The sequence below is a fragment of the Equus asinus genome, chromosome 16 (genome assembly GCF_041296235.1).
Source record: "Equus asinus isolate D_3611 breed Donkey chromosome 16, EquAss-T2T_v2, whole genome shotgun sequence".
In the NCBI taxonomy this organism is placed as follows: Eukaryota; Metazoa; Chordata; class Mammalia; order Perissodactyla; family Equidae; genus Equus; species Equus asinus.
In genome coordinates this window covers 27270617-27293292 of record NC_091805.1, presented here as the reverse complement: position 1 = coordinate 27293292, position 22676 = coordinate 27270617, and the positions used below count along the sequence as shown (strand labels likewise).

At 38.6% G+C, this 22676-nt stretch overlaps 1 protein-coding gene across 5 annotated transcripts in view; it reads left to right on the top strand.

Annotated features, from left to right (window-relative positions):
• Positions 1-9874: 9874 nt before the first annotated feature.
• Positions 9875-22676, top strand: part of HFM1 (helicase for meiosis 1) — a 104790-nt gene continuing 91988 nt past the window's right edge. For 4 of the 5 annotated variants that reach the window (XM_070486819.1, XM_070486818.1, XM_070486817.1 and 1 more), the window contains exons 1-2: positions 9875-10009; positions 13922-14018. In XM_070486819.1, coding sequence (XP_070342920.1) covers positions 13948-14018 — 71 coding nt within the window. In that variant the 5' untranslated portion in view covers positions 9875-10009; positions 13922-13947. Of the gene's footprint in view, positions 10010-10039; positions 10075-13921; positions 14019-22676 lie in introns of those variants that run through there. The other variant, XM_070486816.1, reaches the window with a different exon arrangement.

Here is a 22676-nt window from a genome sequence, read left to right as displayed (position 1 = left end):
TCCATTCCTAGGATACAAGAGGCTAAAAGAAAACCCAGGAATTCACCACTGTGTTGCTCCTTGGATCCTGAGGTCCCTAACTGGTCTACCTTCTTCTCTCCACCTTTCAGAGCCTTCTTTTTTTTTTTTTTCTTAAAGATTGGCACCTGAGCTAACAACTGTTGCCAATTTTTTTTTCTTTTTTCTGCTTTTTCTCCCAAAGTCCCCCCAGTACACAGCTGTATATTCTAGTTGTGGGTCCTTCTAGTTGTGGCATGTGGGACGCCGCCTCAGTGTGGCCTGATGAGTGGGGCCATGTCCCGCTCCCAGGATCCGGACCAGCGAAATCTGGGGCTGCCAAAGCAGAGCGCATGAACTTAACCACTCGACAACAGGGCCAGCCCCCAGAGTCTTCCTATGTTTATTTTGTATATAATGGCAAGGGTTTTAGGTGTACTCAGTAGGAGGAATAGGGAATAGCATACGTATTCCCTCTTCCCAGAAGTGAACCTTTCCTCCAAAATGGAAATTTCATAAATGAAATCTCTGAAATAAAATTTCACTGGTGTATTAGGGTTGTCCAGAGAAACAGAACCAATAGGAAAGAGAAACAGACAGACAGACAGTCAGACAGAAGAGGAGATTTCTTATAGGAATTGGCTCACATGTTTATGGAGGATGGAGGCTGAGAAGTCCAACAATCTGCTGTTTACAAGCTGGAGGACCAAGAAAGCCAGAAGTATACTTCAGTCCAAATCTGAAGGCCTGGGTGAGGGGCACAGATGTAAGTCCTGGAGTCTGAAGTCCCCAGAGCCAGGAACTCCAATGTCCAAGGGCAGGAAAAGATGGATGTCCCAGGATGAAGAGAGAGAGAAACCACCCTTCCTTTGCCTTTTGTTCTATTTGGCCCCTCAACAGACTGGATGATGCCTGCTCACATTGGTGAGGACAGATCTTCCTTACTCAGTCTACTTAATCAAACGCTAATCTCCTCCAGAAACACCCTCACAGACACATCCAGAAATAATGTTTTACCAGTTATCTGAGCCTACCTTGGCATAGTCAAGTTGACACATAAAATTAACCATCACAACTGAGTATATCAGAATGGAGACGACAGAGGAAAGAGTCAGTAAACTAGAAGATAGGTCAACAGAAATGATTAAATCTGAAGAAGAGAGAAAAAATTTAACAGACTCTCATGGGCCTGTGGAACAAAAGCAAAAGGTCTGACATACACTAATTGGAGTCTAAAAGGAGAGGAGATAAATAATGGGGCATAAAAATATATTTGAAAAAGTAATGACAGAAAACTGCTCGAATTTGAAGACAGAAACAAATTTATAGATTCAAGAACCTTGGTGAACCCCAAAGAGGATAAATTAGAAGAAATCTAAGCCTAAGCACATCATAGTCAAACTGCTGAAAACCAAAGATAAGGCAAAATTTTGTGCCAGAGAAAAATGACATGTTGCATATAACGGAACGATGACTCAAATGATTACAAACTTCTTAACAGACACCATGGTGGCCACAATACAATGGAATACCATCTTCAAAGTGCTGAAAGAAAAATGTGTCAACGCAGAATTCTATATCCAGTGAAAATATTCTTGAAGAATGAAGGTAGAATAAAGCTATTTTCAGATAAAGAAACCTAAGAGGATTTGTCCCCACCACAGTATAAGAAATGCTAAAGGAAGGTCTTCGAGTTGAAAGGAAATGATACCAGAGGGAAACTTGGCTCTTTAGAAAGAGATGAGGCACATGAGAAATGCTAAATCTATGGGGTAAATGTATAAAACTATTTTTATGTTGATTTCTTTAAAATATGTATGACTTTTAAAAGTAAAAATTAGGATACTGTCTTGAGGGGTTTAAAACGTATGTGGAAATAATACTTAGAATAAATGTAACATAACGAATGTCAAGGATGGGAGCAAATTGGCCTACAGAGCTGCAAGGCACTATATTAACTCCAAGTAGATGTAGAAAGTTTAAGGATGTATATTGTAATACCTAAAGCAACCACTAAAAAATTGTTAAGAGGTATAGTTAAAAAGCCAAGAGACACATTAAAATGAATATCTAATAAATATTTAAATAATCTGAAAGAAGGTAAGAAAGGGAGCACAGAGAAGCAAAAAAACTGAGATAACAGAATATTTATAAAATAGTAGGCCTACATCCAACCACATCAATAATTACGTTAAATGTACATAGACTAAACACCCCAATGAAGAAAAGAAGATTATGAGAATAGGTTAAAAAGCAGAGCTAACCATCTGCTGGCTACAAGAGATGTACTTTAAATATAAAGATGTGCTTAAAATACAAATATGCAGATAAGATAAAAATATAGATATATACACTAATTACAGAGTCCAAAAATAGAACCATACATATGTGGTCAATTGATTTTCAGCAAAGCTGCCAAGACAATTTAATGGGGAAAGGAAAAATCAACAAACTGCTAGAAAAATTGGATATCTATTTAGGAAAAAAGGAAAAAAAAGAACATCAACCCTTTCTGCACACAATACCCCAAATTAACTCAAATGCATCACAGACCTAAAAGTAAAAGCCAAAACTATTAGAAAATAAAATAGGAGAAAATCTTTGCCGACTTGGGGTAGGCAAAGATTTCCTGGACAGGACACAATAGGCATGAATCATAAAAGAAAATTTCTAAATTAGACTTTATCAAAATGAAATATTTTCTCTTGAAAGACACTACCAGGAAAATGAAAGGGCAAACCACAAAATTGGAGAAAATATTCTCTATCATATATCTGAGAAAGGACTGATTGGTATTCAGAATAGATAAAGATTTCTTCAACTCAGCAATAAGAAGGCAAACAACTCAACAACATCTCAAAATAGATATCTATTATGTGTACATGAAAAGATGTTCAACTCCATTAGTCATCAGGGAAATGCAAAGTAAAACCACAACAAGATACCATGACACCCATTAGAGAGGATAAAATGAAAAAGACTGCCAATAACAATGTTTGTGAGGATGTAGATTAACTGGAACTCTCATACACTGCTGATGGGAATGCAAAATGGTGCAACCACTTTGGAAAACAATATGGAACTTTCTTAAAAAGTTAAACATACAATCTATTAATTCTACTCCTAGGTATACACCCAAGAGAAATAGAGACACATGTCAACATAAAAAGTTTTACACAAATGTTCGTAGCAGCTTTATTCACAATCATCTAAAATTGGAAACAACCCAAATGTCCATCAACTGGTGAAGGGATAAACAGAATGTGGTGCATCCATACAATGGAATAGTACTCAGCACACAAAGGTAATGAACTACCAATACACAAAACAATAGGGATGAATCTGAAGAATCATTAGACTAAGTAAAAGAAACCAGACACAAAAGAGTACATGATGTATGATTCCATTTATATAAAATGCAAACTACTCTATAAAGATAAAAAGCAGATCAGAGGTTGCCTGTGGCCAAGGGCAGAAGGAGGGATTGACTATAAAGGGAAGGAGGAATCTTGGGGATGCTGGAAATGTTCTGTGTTTTTTATTAAGATTGATTTATAGATATATGCAACTGTCATAACTCATTGAATTGTATATTTTAAATAGTTGCAGTTTGTGGTACATAAATTATTTATCAATACATTTGATAAGAAAAAATGAGAAGGCCTTTTTCATATTATTCTTCATAGCCGAAATCTATTTCTCAGTCAGTAACAATCCTAATTCTGTGGTCCTGGTTCTGTCCTCTGAAACCATGCCTATAAAAGCATGAAAAAATTATTTGTCGCATTACAAGAGTCTCTCAACTATTTGAAAAGAGCCAGCATATTCCTCTTAGTCTTTTCTTCTCCATATTAGATATTACCCCTCCCCAACTCCCTGCCTCTTTTTAAAGATATTTCTTAAGTCCTTGCCTCTTTAACTTTTCTGTTTTCCCAGCTTTGAACACACTAGAATTTGTCAACATTTCTTATCAAATGAATCATCCAAAACTGAATGCAACATGCTATATACATTATCTACGAAGTCTTGTTCAAGGGAGATCGTATGGCTTGTAGAAGGAGCAAGGGACCAGGGAAATCTGAGTTCTCTGACTCGACCCGTGAGTGGACTAGCTTTGTGATCTTAAGCAAATTAAGCACTGTAGATTTCTCAGTATAATGAGGAAGCTGGAATTATTTATTTGGCCTAAGATTTCATTCATTTTATTCATCCAGAAATGAAAGCACAGGTAAGAAACCTCTGAGAATCTTTCTCAATTAGGAAATATAAATCAACCGAAACATTCTGCTTACAAAGGACTGAGGCTAAAAAAATGACATTTTGTGACTTGAAAACATTATTTAGTTTTGTATCAGATTTGTGTATGGAGGAGGGTACATTTTTCCATTTGCATGTGGATCAATGACCCCTAACTTCTGAAGTTAGAGATTTTCCAGCCATGTGCTTTAGATCATGCAGGTTTGTGACTTGCTATGCAATCTCTGTGAGTTGGAAAAATTCAAAACATATGGCAGCTCAGATGTTAGATTGGGAGAAATAAAAAATTAAAAATTTTCAGAGTTGTTTAGAAGATGCTTTGCTATATGAATTTTTTATGTGATTTGTGTATATGAATACGCTGGGAAAGATGTCACTTGGGAGTGAAGTCTAAGGAAAGATATATCTTCTTTATACTTTAAGTCCTCTCCAGGTAACAGCAGATGTTGCAAATAAAATAGGAATTTGTTCAAAGGTAGAGATTTTAAAAATATATTTTTTCTAATTGCAACATTTGAACAACAACAACAGAATATACCAGTGACAGCTGCTGTTCAAGAGAAATAGTATGGTTTGTAGACAGAGCTAGGGACTTGGCATAGGGAAATTCAGGCAAAATTACTGTATTAGAAATTAAATACTAATTTCTAGGATATCTCCTGATATGGGGAATATTTCAGCTAAATTGTGTAAATGGAACTTTTATCCAGGAAAAAAAATTTCTAATTCTCCAGTATTATAGATCATACAATTTATTTAGTCAAAACTTCCCCAAATGACTTGTGATACAAAGCATTCTACTGAAAAAAGAAGTTTCTTACTGGTTTTGTGTCCCTTCCTACACATGTGGATGATTCAAAGCCTGAACACAGGCTGTGGGGTTTAGCAGAACTTTTTAGAGATAACACTGTAATTTTCTCCCCTGGGGATGGCATGTCTTAAGTGTTCTGTTAATTAAGGAACACATAAAATAGGTGAATAAAGTTCCTAATGTTCAGGGAGACCTTACAATTTGACGGCTCGTCTACTGCACAGTTATCTGAAATAGTTCTGACAACGCACATGAACTTGTTTCACTTTCATATTAATCACTCTCTTATCTTACTTGTTGTTTCCTGACTTACAGGGTTTTTATTTCCCTCCTAATATTCATCCACTTTCTTAAGTCCACAGTCTTCACCTTTTGGAGTGTGCTCCTAGCCAGAATGCTTTCACCTGGACTTGCTTTAACCCTCATGACTCTACCTACTAGTGGAAGGACAATATTCCTTCTGCTTACATATATAATTTATTCTCCACACACTCGGTTCCATCTCTCCCCATAACACACACGTACAATGCATCTACTCTCTCACCCCCTCCCCCAGGCACACACACACACACCATTTGTATGAATTCTCAGACATTTTCCCCACCCGTTAAATGAACAAATGTTTGTAAACTGTAGAGTGCTATATACATTTTGTTCTGACACTGGTGTCTCATAGTCCACTAATCTGAGTCAGACAAAGCAAGGTAACGATGCAGGTAACTCTTTCCCTACCAAAGACAACACAACAAATCATTACTGAAACAGTGCCCTCTAGTTGTTGGAATCCCAGTTTTTCTGACACCCCCCCACCCAACCTGTTTCCCAGCTGAGAGCTGGAGAAAGGGGGTCTATAAACTGTCCTGGCTTCAGCAATCAGTCCTATTAACCACCATGAACAGCATCAACTGTTCATCAGCTAGGCTCACTTTCCCGGCTGATTCTACAGCTCCTGCTTTAGGGCTGCCACTGTGGCCCATATCACTGCCTCCGCCTGGGCAGCGTGTCGTTTTGAGGCCAGCAGACCTCTCCCAAGGCAGGCCCTTTCACTCTGGAAGGGTTAGCGGGGCCGGGCCCTGGGAACGTCTGTGAGCCTTGCTTAGCTGCCTCTCCCCCACAGCCTGGGCCCTGCAGCTTCCCTCGCTGCTTCCTGCTGGGTCTGCTGCCCCCTGGACGCCAGTGAGTCTTCCTTAGGGTGCATACCACTGTGGGTGAGGGGACTCAACCTCAGCACGGAGCTTCTTCTATTCCTTGTGCACTTCAACGTGCCCACGCGTCCTCCAGAAAGCTAGCTCGTGTTCTCAGGCCTGGCGGGAGCCCTGAACAGCCAGAATTTCTAGAGAACATCTTCAGCTTTAGCCCCTTTCCTTCTCTGGTGATTATTAATGCTGGCAACTGTTTTGAGAAAACTGACACATCTATTTCTCTTTGTGGTGGCTTCAGACTCTGGACGGACATGGATACAGCACTCCCAACTTTGTTCCAGGGATCATCAAAAATGTTAAAATATATGCTGTTATATGTACTGTGCTTTTTCAATGCTTTGACATGTTTAAACATGAGATAACCCATGCTTAAATGCATGCTAACTCAACGTGTATCACAAATGAATGATTATCTGCCAGTTGCAATAGCATCTCTCACGACTCCCTCCGCCTTCTTGGAAAGGATTCTAGGCAGATGCATTATTCCTGTTTCTTCATGGTGTTTCATATTTCTATTATTCTGTCCATACCCCAATCTGTTCCGGATCTTAACTGGTTACTTGTAACAGTGCAAATCTTATTATTTACCACAAAATTGTATCACCCCTAGAAACTACCTTATTTCTAAACAACATATAAACAATGTTAATTAATCTTTAATCATATTACTGCAAGATCTTGCCAATGATTTTTTTGTATGTAGATAAAAAAACTAAAGAATGCCTATTCTTAAAATCTGTTTTATACTCTGATTCCTGATGTTTAAATATCTTTAAAAATGTCTGTCAGTGGCTTTTAAAAGTTCCTTCAGGGGCTGGCCAGGTGGCACAGCAGTTAAGTTTGCGTGCTCTGCTTCGGTGACCTGGGGTTTGCTGGTCCAGATCCAGGCGTGGACCTAGGCTCCACTGCTCAAGCCATGCTGTGGTAGGCATCCCACATGTAAAGTAGGGGAAGATGGGCACAGATGTTGGCTCAGGGCCAGTCTTCCTCAGCAAAAAGAGGAGGATCGGCAGTGGATGTTAGCTCAAGGCTAATCTTCCTCAAAAGAAAAAGTTTCTTCAAATAGCCTTTTTTTTTGCAGATATAATATATCCCATGTTTCCTTAAGACAGTCTTATACAAGATTATATAAGATTCTGGATGCCAGAATCTTGATTATAGTAGTCAGGTAAAGTCTACTGCATTCAGATACTAACCACCTGAAGGAATGTGTTAGTTCCTATTTACCCAGGGACTTTATAAGAACCGCCGAAGAATTTGCTGAGAATGACTAAACCTAGTATACTCTGTAAGGAGAAGTGGGTACAATTTGTTATACAAATCTAAATACAACTACCCATGGAGAGTATACACAGGTTACCAGTCTCCATCTGAAAGAACTGGTATTGATTTTTAATTAGAAAATAATGCTGTTCCAGTGTGAAATACTGCTCTTTGTTCCAAAGTTTCTGTTCTGGGATGTTTGCTTCTTACTTCAGGATTTGTGTTTCCACATTTTATACAATGTGTAATTATGTAACTGCACAAAGAACAGCCATTGACTACTGAATCTCTATCACATGATTTCTATGGAAGGTTTATATTCCTTGTATTAATACACTCTGTATGGCTGTGGCTGTGGGATGCTTTGGTTTTGGGTCTAATTGGAGCCCCGTGTCTGACAGTGCAATTAGAATCAACATTCTTGGCTTTGGAGAACAAGATATTTTAAATTCATTTTGGATAAACGAGTCAATTTCTGCCTGAAAAACAAACAATTTCTGCCAGAAAAACAAACAAACCTAAAATACAGGTAGTAGTCTCTTCTGCATCACCATTAAACAAAGTCCTTAGCGGCTGGAACTCAAGGAATTACTTTTCAATCAATTTATATCTTTCATTTTCTTGGTTACATAGAGACTTACTAAATCTTTTCCTAAAGAACAATTATCCTTTGATTTTCATTCATTCATCCTTTTGCTATTTAAGCATCTACTAAATGCTTAGATAGCATTGGACTCTTCCACACAAAATTCTGCATAACTCTCTAAATTTTTCTTTCCTCTCGAGAATCCCATTATACCAGACTAGATTTCTTTCCTTTCTATTCTCAGACATTAATTCTACAATTTTCAGATCCTTCCAAATGATTTTACTTTTTCTTTTCCAACTCTAACAATAGCACAGCACATTTCTGGCTGTCACCCAGAGAAAAATGGTCCTGAAACTTCAACATCTCTTGGTTATTGCTTCTCTGGAGCCATCAGCACTAACTTTTCAATATCTACTTCTCCCGATCAGAATTTAAAAAGAGTCGAGGTTACAAAGTAGAGAAAATTTTGGTTATATTGAATTTATGAGCCAGAACCCATGGCATCAGTTGTATTAGCAGAAATCTTTCTTGTTCCTGTGTCACGAACACCTATGATTTGTCTTTCAAACTCTCCCAGTCTTTCTGGAAACCATATTTCCAACCCTCCTCCCCTCAGTTGAAATAAATACACCTTATTGGTCCATGACAAGCCCCAAATGAATCAAAGACCTAAACTTAAGAGCTAAAACTGTAAAACTCTCAAAAGAAAACATTGGAGAAAATCTTCATGATGTTGGATCTGGCAACGACTTCAAGGACGTGACACCAAAAGCACAGGTGACAAAAGAAAAAATAGAAATTTGGATTTCATCAAAATTAAGAACTTTTGTGCATCAAAGGATACTATCAAGAAAGCAAAAAGACAACCTACTGAATGGGAGAAAATATTTGCAACTCGTATATTTGACAAGGGATTAACATCCAGAATATTTTTTAAAACCTCCCACAACTAAATAACAAAAAGATAAATAATACAAAAAATTGACAAAGGACTTGAGTAGACTTTTCTCCAAATAAGATATTCAAATAGCCATTAAGTACAAGAAAAAACACCAATATCATTAGTCATTAGAGAAACGCAAATCAAAACCACAAGGAGATACCACTTCACGTCTTCTAGGATGTCTATAATTTGGAAAAGATGGAAAATAAGCGTTGGCAAGGATGTGGAGAAATCGGAGCCCTCCTGCATTATTAGTGGGAATGCAAAGTGGTACAGTAGCTGTGGAAAAGTTTGGTGGTTTTTCAAAAGATTAAACTTAGAGTTACCATATGACCCAGCAATTCCACTCTTAGGTACACATCTAAAGAAGTAAAAGCAGGCACTGGAGCAGATATTTGTACACCAGTGTTTGCAGCAGCATTATTCACAATAGCCAAAAGGTTGGAAACAACACAAGTGTCTATCCACGGATACTGATAAAGTATGATATATACACACAATGGGATATTTGGCCTTAAAAAAGAATGGAATTCTGATACATGCTACTACATGGATGAAACGTTATGCCTAATGAAATAAGTCCTCCACAGAATGCCAAATATTGTATGATTCCGCTTATGTGAGGTACCTGGATAGGCACATTTGTAGAGCCGGAAAGTAGAATAGAGGTTACTGGGAACTGGGGGGAAGATTAAGAGCTTTATTTAATGAGAATAGGCCACCGTATCCTGCGAGAAATATATTAAAAACTGATTATAAACTTTTGGAGACGAAAAGGAGAGGGGGGAGGGGAGAAATGGGGGGCCCGGCGATCCATTGCTTGGAACTCGGCTGAGCCGGGCTGGGGGCCGCCGAGGGCCGGGTGGATAGGCGCTCGGCGCGGAGCCGGCCCCCGCCCGCCGCCCGCCGCGAGGGGAGACCTGCGCATCCAGACGCCCGGGGGGAAGGTGGGGCCCGGGGCGCGGACGCCTCGCGGGGAAATGGGGCCGGGAGAACGGGTGCCCGCGCGGAGGTGGGGACGGGGTTGCCCCCGGGGCAGGGGGCCCCTCGGAGCGCGCGGGGGCAGCGGCGAGCAGTCGGGCAGCCGGCCCCCGGCCCGCGCGGCTCCTCAGCCGCCGTCCCGTCAGAAGCGCCGCGACGCCTGAGGCGGCCCCGCGGCGGGGCGGCCGGGCTCGGCTGAGAGGCCGGCTGCGGACGGCCGCCGCACAGCCGGCGGAGGGCGCCTTGTCTGGCGGCTCCGGGGCCGCCGTGTTTCCTCCCGGGTGTGTCTCGCCGCGGGGCCGCCCCCGGGCCCGGGGCTTCGGTCTCGCGCCTGCGAGTGTGGGGCGGGCGGTGGGCTTAGCGTGTTCCTTGGGAAACGCCTTGGGGTCTGTGCTTCAGGCGCCCTTCGCTCCCGCTGGAGCCGGCCGGCCCGAGGCCCCGGGGCGGGCGGTGGAGACGGGCCCGGCCGTGGGTAGTTTGCTCCCGTGCTTATCCTCTTATCTTTGTCGAATTCCCTGCGGTCCGTTTGTGATGGTTGGTCTTTCCAGAGAATGTTGGTCTTGGCTTCTTCACTGACTACCGATATCTGGCAAGTCAGTGTTTTATATCTGGGTTTCTGCACTTTTGAAATGAGTGTATTTGTAAGAGTAAAAATGGTAAGGAGTAACGAATAGATCTGAACATTTCATACAATAAGGGTTATAGAAGGTAAGAAAATGCTCAGTTGTTCGACAGAGAAATTATGGAGTCACGGAAGCAATTTAAGGATTTTAAGAGTGATTAGGGCAGAAGCAAACACTTAAAAAATGAAATAATTTTTTCAATATAATTTTATACCACATGCTGAAACTAAAATTTTGTAAAAAAAAAAAATCTAACGTGGAAACTTACTCAGAAAATCTGACTCTAAACCTAAAACTTAAATTTAATTAATTCAAAAATCTAGGGGCTGGCCCTGTGGTGGAGTGGTAAAGTTTGGGGTTCTGCCTCCCCACAGGAGTTGGAAGGTTCTCGGTGAGGACCTGCACACCGCCCATCAAGCCACGCTGTGGAGGCATCCCCCATACAAAATAGAGGAAGTTTGGCAAAGATGTTCGCTCAGGGCCAATCTTCCTCACCAACAGAAACAAAAACAACAAAAAAACTAGCATCTCGTACAACCACAAACTCATATTGTAGCAAGTTAAATGTGGCACGATATCTTGTAGGGCCTGTTTAAAAATATATATTTATTTACATAATGAAAGTGCCAAATTCATTGTCTTTTGGAACCTTCATGATTTGATTACTTGAATCCTGAACTAGAAAAAAATTCACACATTTTTAAACTGAACGTTAAAGATTTGGGGGGTAAAATTTTAAATTTCAGAGTTGATGGAAAGTTATTTTTATTTAAAATTATTTTTATAACCCATCATTGCTAGTGCATCTATTCCACAATGAATTCTTATGGACCATCTGCTATGTGCCAGGCACTCTTCTGGGTTATTGGACTATATTAGTGAGCAAAAAGTCCCTTCTCACTCTAGAGATAGAAAGATAAACAACTATAATATGATATATAATACAATATAATATATAATACAACATATAATGTAATGCCAGTTATCAGTTAGTGCTATGAAGAAAAGTAATGCACAATGTGGAGCTGGAGGGTTTTAGATAAGGAGTGTTTTCTTTCATAGGGGTACATCAGAACTAAAATATATACATATTGTTTTTATTCTGAACCCAAACAAGTCATATTCTCATTTATGCCAGAACTAGAAAACGAATCAAAAGTTCTTTCAAAAATATTTTCTGTTTATATGGGAGGTTTTGTTGATTAGTTTATGAAATATTATTTTCCTAAAACAGATTTTTGGTTTTTTTTTGCCAAGGAAGATTCACCCTGAGCTAACATCCATGCCAATCTTGCTCTATTTTTTAGTGTGTGAGCCACCAGCACAGCATGGCCACTAACAGAGTGGTGTAGGTCCACGCTGGGGAATCAAACCCAGGCTGCGGAAGTGGAGTGCACTGAACTTAACCACTAGGCCACAGGGGCTGGCCTGAAACAGATATTTTTAATTTATAGTTTTATTGTTTTGTTTGCGACTTCTTTTAGAATAAAGAATTCGAACACATAGATGTTAGTCGTAAGATTTTCTACTTAAATTCTGAGGTAGCAAAGCCATATGAAAGTGGTCTGGGTTTAATTTTGAAAATTTTTTTGGTTTAAAATTATGTAGTTCTCTGTAACTATTGTTCTCCTAGAAAGGGAATATTTTATTTGTTACTTTTTGGATAATGCAGAAACATGGTTTTTGTTTATTCTCTATCAGGTAATTGTTTTCAAGTTCTGAAATTATTTACTTTAACAAATATGTTAAAGACTGCATTAGCATATTTGAGTTACTCCCTTCTGCCTCCAACCCTATTATCCTAGGCTTCTATTGTTTGTATAGTCAAATTGTTTTAGACATTTATAGCACCATGCTAATTTGCTTCAATTTTACTAGTTCTTTTTGTTGGTGACTAAGTAATTAATAAATTGAGAAAAATGAAGAGGGCAATTAAGTGAAACACATGGAAGGGGGAAAAACCCAGTAACTAAAACAATGAAAAACCCCACAACATTCTGGATGAGTAAGAACAGTCCTAGGTTTACACAAGTTTAGCACTGGTATTAGTAGGATTTTGTCAAGGGGTGCGTGCGGAAACGTTCCTCCCTCCCCCACGTAGCCCCACATGTGTCTCATCCCCACATCTGGGAGGACTCAAAGTTGAAGGGACATAATTTGACTTGGGATATGGATTTCTCCACGAGATGGCGCTCATATAGTTTCTTTGATTTTAGTTTCTCTCGTAGGGAAAGATTTGCAATGTATTAACTATCACAGAATAAATAGAAATGTGATTTATGTTTTATGCTTTGTGCATCTGATTTCATGTTTTGTCATAGAGAATTTTCTATCCTGTTTCAGAATTTAGAAAAGAATTGAGATGTAGTGTTGATGTGCAGGGGGAAGAACTGCAATGTGAGGGGAGCAATGTATGTGTCTGTAGAAGTGGTTCTGCTGTCTCATAGCAAATTGGAGGCTTGGTTCTGCCCTAGATTTTTATTTTATTCCCAGATAGCCAATGCTGAATGTTTTTATCCTTTACATTTAAATAACATCTCTGAATGTAAAAATTACCTTTTAAAAAGGAAAGTAAACATTTATATATATATATAATGTAATATGAGCGTAAACATACATATATATGTTCAACTTGTAAAGTTTATTATTTTGGAAAAGTTCAAAAATATATAAAAAGTAGAACATTATAATGAAGTCCGTGTACCTATCACATAGCTTTAGCAGTTATCAACTGTTGCCAAGCTTGTTTCATCAATACCCCTTTGCCTCTCCCCCTTTATTTTGAAGCATATCGCTGCATTACATGGTATATTGTTAGAGACACAAACATTCACAATAAAATGCACTATCCTAACTCAAAAATAATGGTATGAAGAAAGTATTATAAGAGCCCCAAAGGAATGATTAATTCTGCCTTGAAGAGGGCAAATTCAGAGAAGCCTTTGAAGAAGAAATGACATTTGAGCTATACCATGAAGGATGGGTAGGAATCTGCCGGGTGGAGAATGGAAGAAAACATATTGTGAGCATTGGTGCAGTATCCAGAGAGGTACAAGTGTGAGTATGCGTGAATGAATGGAGAACAGAGAATGATGTATTTGAATATTGAGGCACTTTGGAGGAAGCTGCAGAAGATGCAGTGTAAAGGTAGTCTGTGGTTATTCTGGAAATTGATGATTAGAGTTTATATATCCAGAAATATTTTTCTACATCTTTGTAAATAAAATATAAACCACTTTTTCTGTGTTTTTTTAGATTTATGACGAAGCCAGTTTTTAACAATGCTGAAATCAAATGACTCCTTGTTTTCTTTGGATAATTTGTTTTTTGAAAAGCTAGATGACCCTGAAAAGTAAGTATGCCTTCAAGAATGATAATATAACATATTGTTTTAGGGATTTTTGATTTTTAAGCAGTTTTAATTTTATCTCTGGTAAATATACAAATAAGAATTGAGAGATCAACAGAGTGATGTTTAAGGTCTATATTTGGTAAACACGGAATTCAGATGTAAAGGAGTAACTGAAGTTCAACGTCTTACAATTTTTTTTTTTTCAGAGGCCTTGATGACACCATTTATTACACATAGTTCATCCTAGATTCACGGGCAACTGAGGTGGCCTTCTGTGTTTGCTAATTGCCTTTATCTAAAGGAAAAATAAACTTCTCCAATTGTTAGGAGAGAGAGAGTTTTGTAACTTGCAGTGAAGCACTGCCAAGTTAGACTACCACTTTCCCACAGCACCTGGGAGATCCGGGCGCTACCTCCCTTGAGGTTTTTTTTTTTTTAATTGAGTTAATGATAGGTTACAATCTTGTGAAATTTCAGTTGTACATTAATGTTTGTCGTTCGTGTTGTAGGTGCACCACTTCACCCTTTGTGCCCACCCTCCCACCCCACCTTTCCCCTGGTAGCCACTAAACTGTCCTTAGTCCACATTTTTAAATTCCTCATTATGAGTGGAGTCATACACAGATTATCCTTCTCTAGCTGGCTTTTTTCACTTAACATAATTCCCTCAAGGTCCATCCATGTTATTGCAAATGGAATGATTTTGTTCTGTTTTGCAGCTGAGTAGTATTCCATTGTATATATGTACCACATCTTCTTTATCCATTCATCTGTTGATGGGCACTTAGGTTGCTTCCATGTCTTTGCTATTGTAAATAATGCTGCAGTGAACATTGGGGTACATAGGACTTTTGGGATTGCTGACTTCAAGCTCTTTGGATAAATACCCAGTAGTGGGATGGCTGGATCGTATGGTAGTTCTATTTTTAAATTTTTTGAGGAATCTCCACACTGTTTTCCATAGTGGCTGCACCAGTTTGCATTCCCACCAGCAGTGTATGAGGGTTCCTTTTTCTCCACAACCTCTCCAACATTTGTTACTATTAGTTTTAGATATTTTTGTCATTCTAATGGGTGTAAGGTGATATCTTAGTGTAGTTTTGATTTGCATTTCCCTGATGATCAGCGATGATGAGCATCTTTTCATGTGCCTATTGGCCATGCGTATATCTTCTTTGGAGAAATGTCTGTTCGTGTCTCCAGCCCATGTTTTGATTGGGTTGTTTGATTTTTTGTTGTTGAGTTGTGAGAGTTCTTTATATATTATGGATATTAAGCCTTTGTCAGATATATGACTTACAAATATTTTTTCCCAGTTAGTGGATTGTTTTTTTGTTTCAATCCTGTTTTCATTTGCCTTGAAGAAGCTCTTTAGTCTGATGAAATCCCATTTGAATGTTCTTTCTATTGTTTCCCTTCTCTGAGAAGGCATGGTGTCCGAAAAGATCCATTTAATACTGATGTCAAAGAGTGTACTGCCTACGTTTTCTTCTAGAAGCCTTATGGTTTCAGGTCTCACCTTTAGGTCTTTGATCCATTTTGAGTTTATTTTGGTGAATGGTGAAAAAGAATGGTCAATTTTCATTCTTTTACATGTGGCTTTCCAGTTTTCCCAGCACCATTTGTTGAAAAGACTTTCTTTTCTCCATTGTGTGCCCTCAGCTCCTTTGTCGAAGATAAGCTGTCCATAGATGTGTGGTTTTATTTCTGGGCTTTCAATTCTGTTCCATTGATCTGTGCACCTGTTTTTGTACCAGTACCATGCTGTTTTGATTACTGTAGCTTTGTAGTATGTTTTCAAGTCAGGGATTGTGATGCCTCCCATTTTGTTCTTTTTTCTCAGGATTGCTTTAGAAATTCGGGGTCTTTTGTTACCCCATACGAATTTTAAGATTCTTTGTTCTAATTCTGTAAAGAATGTCATTGGGATTCTGATTGGGATGGCGTTGAATCTGTAGATTGCTTTAGGTAGAACGGACATTTTAACTATGTTTATTCTTCCAATCCATGTACATGGAATATCTTTCTATCTCCTTATGTCGTCCTCCAATTCTCTCAGAAAGGCCTTGTAATTTTCATTATATAGGTCCTTCACTTCCTTAGTTAAATTTACCCCGAGGGATTTTATTTTTGTTGTGATTGTGAATGGTATTGTGTTCTTGAGTTCTTTTTCTGTTAGTTCGTTATTAGAATATAGAAATGCTACTGATTTATGCAAATTGATTTTATACCCTGCAACTTTGCTGTAGTTGTTGATTACTTCTAAGAGTTTTCCAATGGATTCTTTGGGGTTTTCTATATATAAGATCATGTCGTCTGCAAACAGCGAGAGTTTCACTTCTTCCCTCCCTATTTGGATTCCTTTTATTCCTTTTTCTTGCCTGATTGCTCTGGCTAGGACCTCCAGTACTATGTTGAATAAGAGTGGTGATAGAGGGCATCCTTGTCTCGTTCCTGTTTTCAGGGGGATGGCGTTCAGTTTTTGCCCATTGAGTATGATGTTGGCTATGGGTTTGTCATATATGGCCTTTATTATGTTGAGGTAGTTTCCTTCTATGCCCATTTTGTTCAGAGTTTTTATCATAAATGGCTGTTGGATATTGTCAAATGCCTTCTCTGCATCTATTGAGATGATCATGTGGTTTTTTTTCCTCAGTTTGTTGATGTGGTGTATCACGTTGATTGATTTGCGGATGTTGAACCATCCCTGTGTCCCTGGTATGAATCCCACCTGATCATGATGTATGATCCTTTTGATGAATTGCTGAATTCTGGTTGCCAAAATTTTGTTTAGAATTTTTGCGTCTGTGTTCATCAGTGATATTGGCCTGTAGTTCTCTTTTTTCGTGGTGTCCTTGTCAGGTTTTGGTATCAGCATGATGTTGGCCTCATAGAATGTGTTAGGAAGTGTTCCATCTTCCCTAATTTTTTGGAATAGCTTGAAAAGGATGGGTATTAAATCCTCTCTGAAAGTTTGCTAGAATTCCCCAGGAAAGCCATCTGGTCCTGGGGTTTTATTCTTTGGGATGTTTTTGATTCCTGTTTTTGTCTCTTTCCTTGTGATTGGTCTGTTCAAATTGTCTGTCTCTTCTTGAGTGAGCTTTGGGAGATTGTAGGAGTCCAAGAATTTATCCATTTCCTCTAGGTTATCCATTCTGTTGGCATATAGTTTTTCGTAGTATTCTCTTATAATCCGTTGTATTTCTGCAGAGTATGTTGTTATTTCTCGTCTTTCATTTCTGATTTTGTTTATTTGAGCTTTCTCCCTTTTTTTCTTTGTAAGTCTGGCTAGGGGTTTGTCAATTTTATTTATCTTCTCAAAAAAACAGCTCTTTGTTTCATTGATCCTTTCTACTGCCTTTTTTGTTTCAATAGTATTTATTTCTGCTCTGATTTTTATTATTTCTCTCCTTCTGCTGACTTTGGGCTTTATTTGTTCTTTTTTCTCTCATTCAGTTAGGTGTAGTTTAAGATTACTTATTTGGGATTTTTCTTGTTTGTTCAGATGTGCCTGTATTGCAATGAATTTTCCTCTTAATACAGCTTTTGCTGTGTCCCATATGAGTAGGTATGGCATGCTATCATTTTCATTTGTTTCCAGGTATTTTTTTATTTCTTCTTTAATTTCTTCAATGATCCATTGCTTGTTCAGTAGTGTGTTGTTTAGTCTCCACATCTTTGTGCCTTTCTCAGCTTTTTTCTTGTAATTAATTTCTAGCCTTATAGCATTATGATCAGAGAAGATGCTTGTTATTATTTCAATTTTTTTAAATTTGTAGAGGCTTGCCTTGTTTCCCAACATATGGTCTATCCTTGAGAATGTTCCATGTGCACTTGAGAAGAATGTGTATTCAGCTCTTTTAGGGTGAAGTGATCTATATATGTCTATTAAGTCCACTTGTTTTAGTTTTTCATTTAGCTCCACTATTTCCTTGTTGATTTTCTGTCTGGATGATCTGTCCATTGATGTGAGTGGGGTGTTGAGGTCCCCTACTATTATTGTGTTGTTTTTAACATCTTCCTTTAGGTCTGTTAATAGTTGCTTTATGAATCTTGGTGCTCCTGTGTTGGGTGCATAGATATTTATAAGTGTTATTTCTTCTTGATGAAGTGTCCCTTTGATCATTATATATTGTCCCTTTGTGTCTCTCTTTACCTGACTTATTTTGAAATCCATTTTGTCTGATATAAGAATTGCAACACCTGCCTTTTTTTTCCTGCTATTAGCTTGAAGTATTGTCCTCTACCCCTTCACCCTGAGCCTGTGTTTGTCCTTGGGGCTGAAGTGTTCCTTGGAGGCAACAAATTGTTGGATATTGTTCTTTAATCCATTTTGCCCCTCTGTGTCTTTTTATTGGAGAGTTCAATCCGTTTACATTGAGAGTGATTATTGATGCATGTGGGCTTAATGCTGTCAATCTGTCACTCATTATCTTGTTTTCCTGCGTTTCTTTTCCTGTGTGCTTTATCCTACCCATTTAATATTGCAATTTCTTATGCTGGGTTTCTTAGATTTTTTCTTATTTATGATTTGTGACTCTGTTCTGTATTTTATTTTAGTGTCTACCCTGAAGTTTGTATTTAGAATCTCGTGTATAACATAGTCTATTCTCTGGTGGTCTCTTACTTACTTGACCAATACTGATTTAGACCCTTTGCTCTTCCCCTCCTAAATAATTATTTTCATTTCTTATTCCAACTCGTGTTATGAATTTGTAGTTAGAGTGATAAGATCATCCTTGCTCTGGTAGTTTCCTTACCTTTACCCTAATGCTACAGTTGAATATTTGCTATCCTCTTCTGGTTCTATCCATCGGTCTCCCTAGTCTGTGGATTGTGACCCCTTTCTCCCTTTTTCTTTTTTCAGGTATGAGAGCCTTCTTGAGGATTTCTTGTAGTGGAGGGCCTTTAGTTACAAATTCCCTTAACTTTTGTTTGTCTGGAAAAGATTTAATTTCTCCCTCATATCTGAAGGAAATTCTTGCTGGATAGAGTATTCTTGGCTGAAATTTTTATCTTTTAAAGCTTTGAATATGTCACTCTATTCTCTCCTAGCTTGTAAGGTTTCTGTAGAGAAATCTGCTGAAAGTCTGATAGGGGCTCCTTTATAGGTTATTCTCTGCTTTTTTCTTACTTCCCTAAGTATTCTTTCTTTATCTTTCCTTCTTGCCAATTGTACTACCATGTGCCTTGTAGTAGGTCTTTTTACATTGACAAATCTAGGAGATCTGAAAGCTTCCTCCACACACATTTCTCCGTCAATCCCTAGATTTGGGAAGCTCTCTTCAATAATTTCGTTAAGCACACTTTCTGCTCCATTTTCCTTTTCCACTCAATGTCTTACAATTTTAAAAGGAGCAGATTCTTGCCTATTTGGCTTTCGTTTATTTGTGTTTCTGGTTTGTTCAAATTATTTTTGGCACGGTAAAGACTGGAAGTGATGGTCGGAGAGTAGCTCAGGATGAGGAGTGATGATGGCATCTGTTGGAAACAGAAAGGCAGTGTGCCAAAGGCCAAGTCTGATAGGCAACTTCACTGCAGGCAGAGAGTAGGGGTGGAAATAAAGATGTGTCACCAAAGGAAATAGGAATGGAGAATAGATAGTCTGTTAAATACTGGCTTTTATGGATTTTCACATGTGAATTGCTCTCAAGTCTAAGTTTTCTATGTATTTGTTCTATTGTGTTATCCTTTTTTAACGAAGAATTGAGTTAATTATATTATTTATTGCTTCATTTGTTCTTTCATTCATTCAAATATTCAAATATTTATTGAATGTTGAAAGGGATATAAAAAGGATGAAACAGACTTTTACTTCAAAAAAACTGAAAATCTCCTTGAGGAGATTAACACACATATGGAAAGGTCATTAATAAAGTGACCATGTAATTCATCATCCGGACTGGGACACTTTTCTTTTTTTTTAAAGATTGCCACCTAACAAGTGTTGCCAATCTTTTTTTTTTCTGCTTTTTCTCCCCCAATCCCCCCAGTACATAGTTGTATATTTTAGTTGTTGGTCCTTCTAGTTGTGGCATGTGGCATGCCACCTCAGCATGGCATAATGAGTGGTGCCATGTCCTTGCCCAGGATCCGAAGCGGCGAAACCCTGGGCTACTGAAGTGGAGCACGCAAACGTAACCACTCAGCCATGGGGCCAGACCCCAGACTGGGACACTTTTTAGAGTGAAAGGGTACATCCAACTGGGACAATGGGTGTTAATCAGGACTGGCCTGGGCAAATTGGAACATATGGTTGCCCTTGTAACAATGCAAAGTCAAAAAGAAAAAATACAGAGCAAATGATAAGCGTATATTCATGCAGTGAAATTTCAGATTTGGAGGGAGATTTGGGCCGGAGTGATTGGGTCAGGCTTTATGGTAGTAGGAGGAGACTTCAGGAAGCTTTGGTAATTCTGGTAGGCAGAGTGGAACAGCAAGAGAAAAAGAATGGAGATGGGAAAATTCATGGTACTTTTAAGGGATACTGTATAGAGAAGTTTCCTGAAATAAAAGATTCACAAATGAGAAACAATGAGACATAAAGTTAGAAGAGGAAGCTGAGGAAGGATTGTGTTGGATGTTAAATTCCCAGAATAAGTATCTTGGACATGACTCTATGTGTGTTAAAAGCTGTGGAATTGAAACAACAAACATTTGTTGTGTAATATTCCTAATTATACAATGCACTGTGCTAAGTACTACTGATGTGAATGGAAATAAAAACAAAACCTTAGGTATTTACAATCTGGAGGAGGTAGCAGATCTATCTACCTATCTATCTGTCATCTTTCTATTATCTCTGTATTATTTATCTATAGACATACACACAGACATGCACAATACAAAGAGGACTGAGATAAATATTATAGGTTCAAGCAGTACTTAAGAAGAGGGAAGAGAAAGAATCTTAGGGAACCTGGGAGATTTCATGAAAGTAGTATTTGAGCTGGATTTTGAATGAATATAAGCTCTAATGCCTAGAACAATGCCTGGCACATAGTGCTCAGTAAATAATTGTTGAACGGATTAATGAATGAATAAAACTGTCTATAGGTGGATATGGAAGTATGGTCGGGTACAGGGCAAGCCGAGTAAAGGAAATATTTTTGAGTAAAGAGGAGGAGGGATAGAATGCATTATCTATTCAGTATGTAGTAGTTTATGTTGGTTTGGACTATAAGGTACATGTAGGAGAGTTATAACTGTAAGGCAGCCTATGGCCACTAGGAAGTTTGACATTATGTGGAAGCCACTGAAGGATTTTGAATGGAATAATATGCTGAAAACAAGTCCAAATTAATGTGATAGGAGTGTGTAAGTTACGTTAGAGAGAGAAAGCTTGGAGGCAGTGAGGCCAGTGAAGACACTGTTATTCTCAATCAGTCGTAAGTTGATTAGGATAGTGACAATGGAAATACAAGGAAATGATGAATTCAAGAAGCTTTATAAGGAAGATGCACTAAGACCTAGTATGTATCTGGATATAGTGGGTAAAAGATTATATTATGGTTTGGATTCTGGGTGACTGGGAGAATGATGGCGTTTCTGCAAAATAGGGAAATCGTAAGGAAGGTTTCATTTTATGGGGAGGCTGAATAGTAGAGCTAGATGTATGCTTTTTGAATCTTAAGTTAACATCTTTCTTGGATTTTCTGGAATAGGCTCTGGGCAGAAAAGAGTTAATATATCAGGCCTAAACTGCTATCCTTGAAAAGGCCTGCTTGCAAGGTTGACATTTGGCTAGAGTCTGGGAACTTTGATTTTATGAAGGTTCCCACCACTAGCTGATAAGAGTGGCTCACTGTGTATAAACTGTTTATGCAAATAATATGGTTTATACTGAACATCTGCTTTTCTTCTGGGAATCTGGAATTTAGGTTTGTGCCAGAGAGGGGGTGCCTACGTGATTAGCCCCCCCAAAAACCCTGGGCATTGAGTCTCTAATGAACTTCCCTTATTGGCAACATTTCATGTATGTTGTCACAACTCATTGCTGGGGGAATTAAGCATGTCCTGTGTTATGCTACCAAGAGAGGACCTTTGGAAGCTTGTGCCTGGTTTCCCCTGGACTTCACCTCATAGTAATGAGTAGGACTATATGCTGAGTCCTGTGAGTCATCTTAGGGAATTATTGACCCTGGGGGTGATCTTGGGGACTCTCCAACATAGCCTTAAATTTCAAAAGCTTTGGCCTATTGTCAGACAATCTGTGAGACTGTCAGATAATGTGTTGTAGATTTTTTATTTGGAAAATATAGCCGTAGTAGCTATGTGTTAGGTGCTATGAGAGGCAGAAAAGTAAGACTGGGTCTCTCACTTCTGAGAGTTTAAAATCTTAAATGAAGTGGCTGGCCTGGTGGTGTAGTGGTTGGGTTTGTGTGCACCACTTCAGCGGCCTGGGGTTCGCAGGTTTGGATTCTGGGTGGGGACATACACACTGCTCATCAAGCCATGCTGTGGCAGCACTCCACATAGGAAAAAGAGGAAGATTGGCATAGGTGTTAGCTCAGGGCCAATCTTCCTCACCAAAAAATATATAATTAATTAAATAAATAAATAATCCTTAAATGAAGAGATCAGAAACAAATTGTAAAATCCTTGGGACTTGGCATAGACAGTATATGTGGTATTCTTCTCAACTTTATTTTCTGTCAC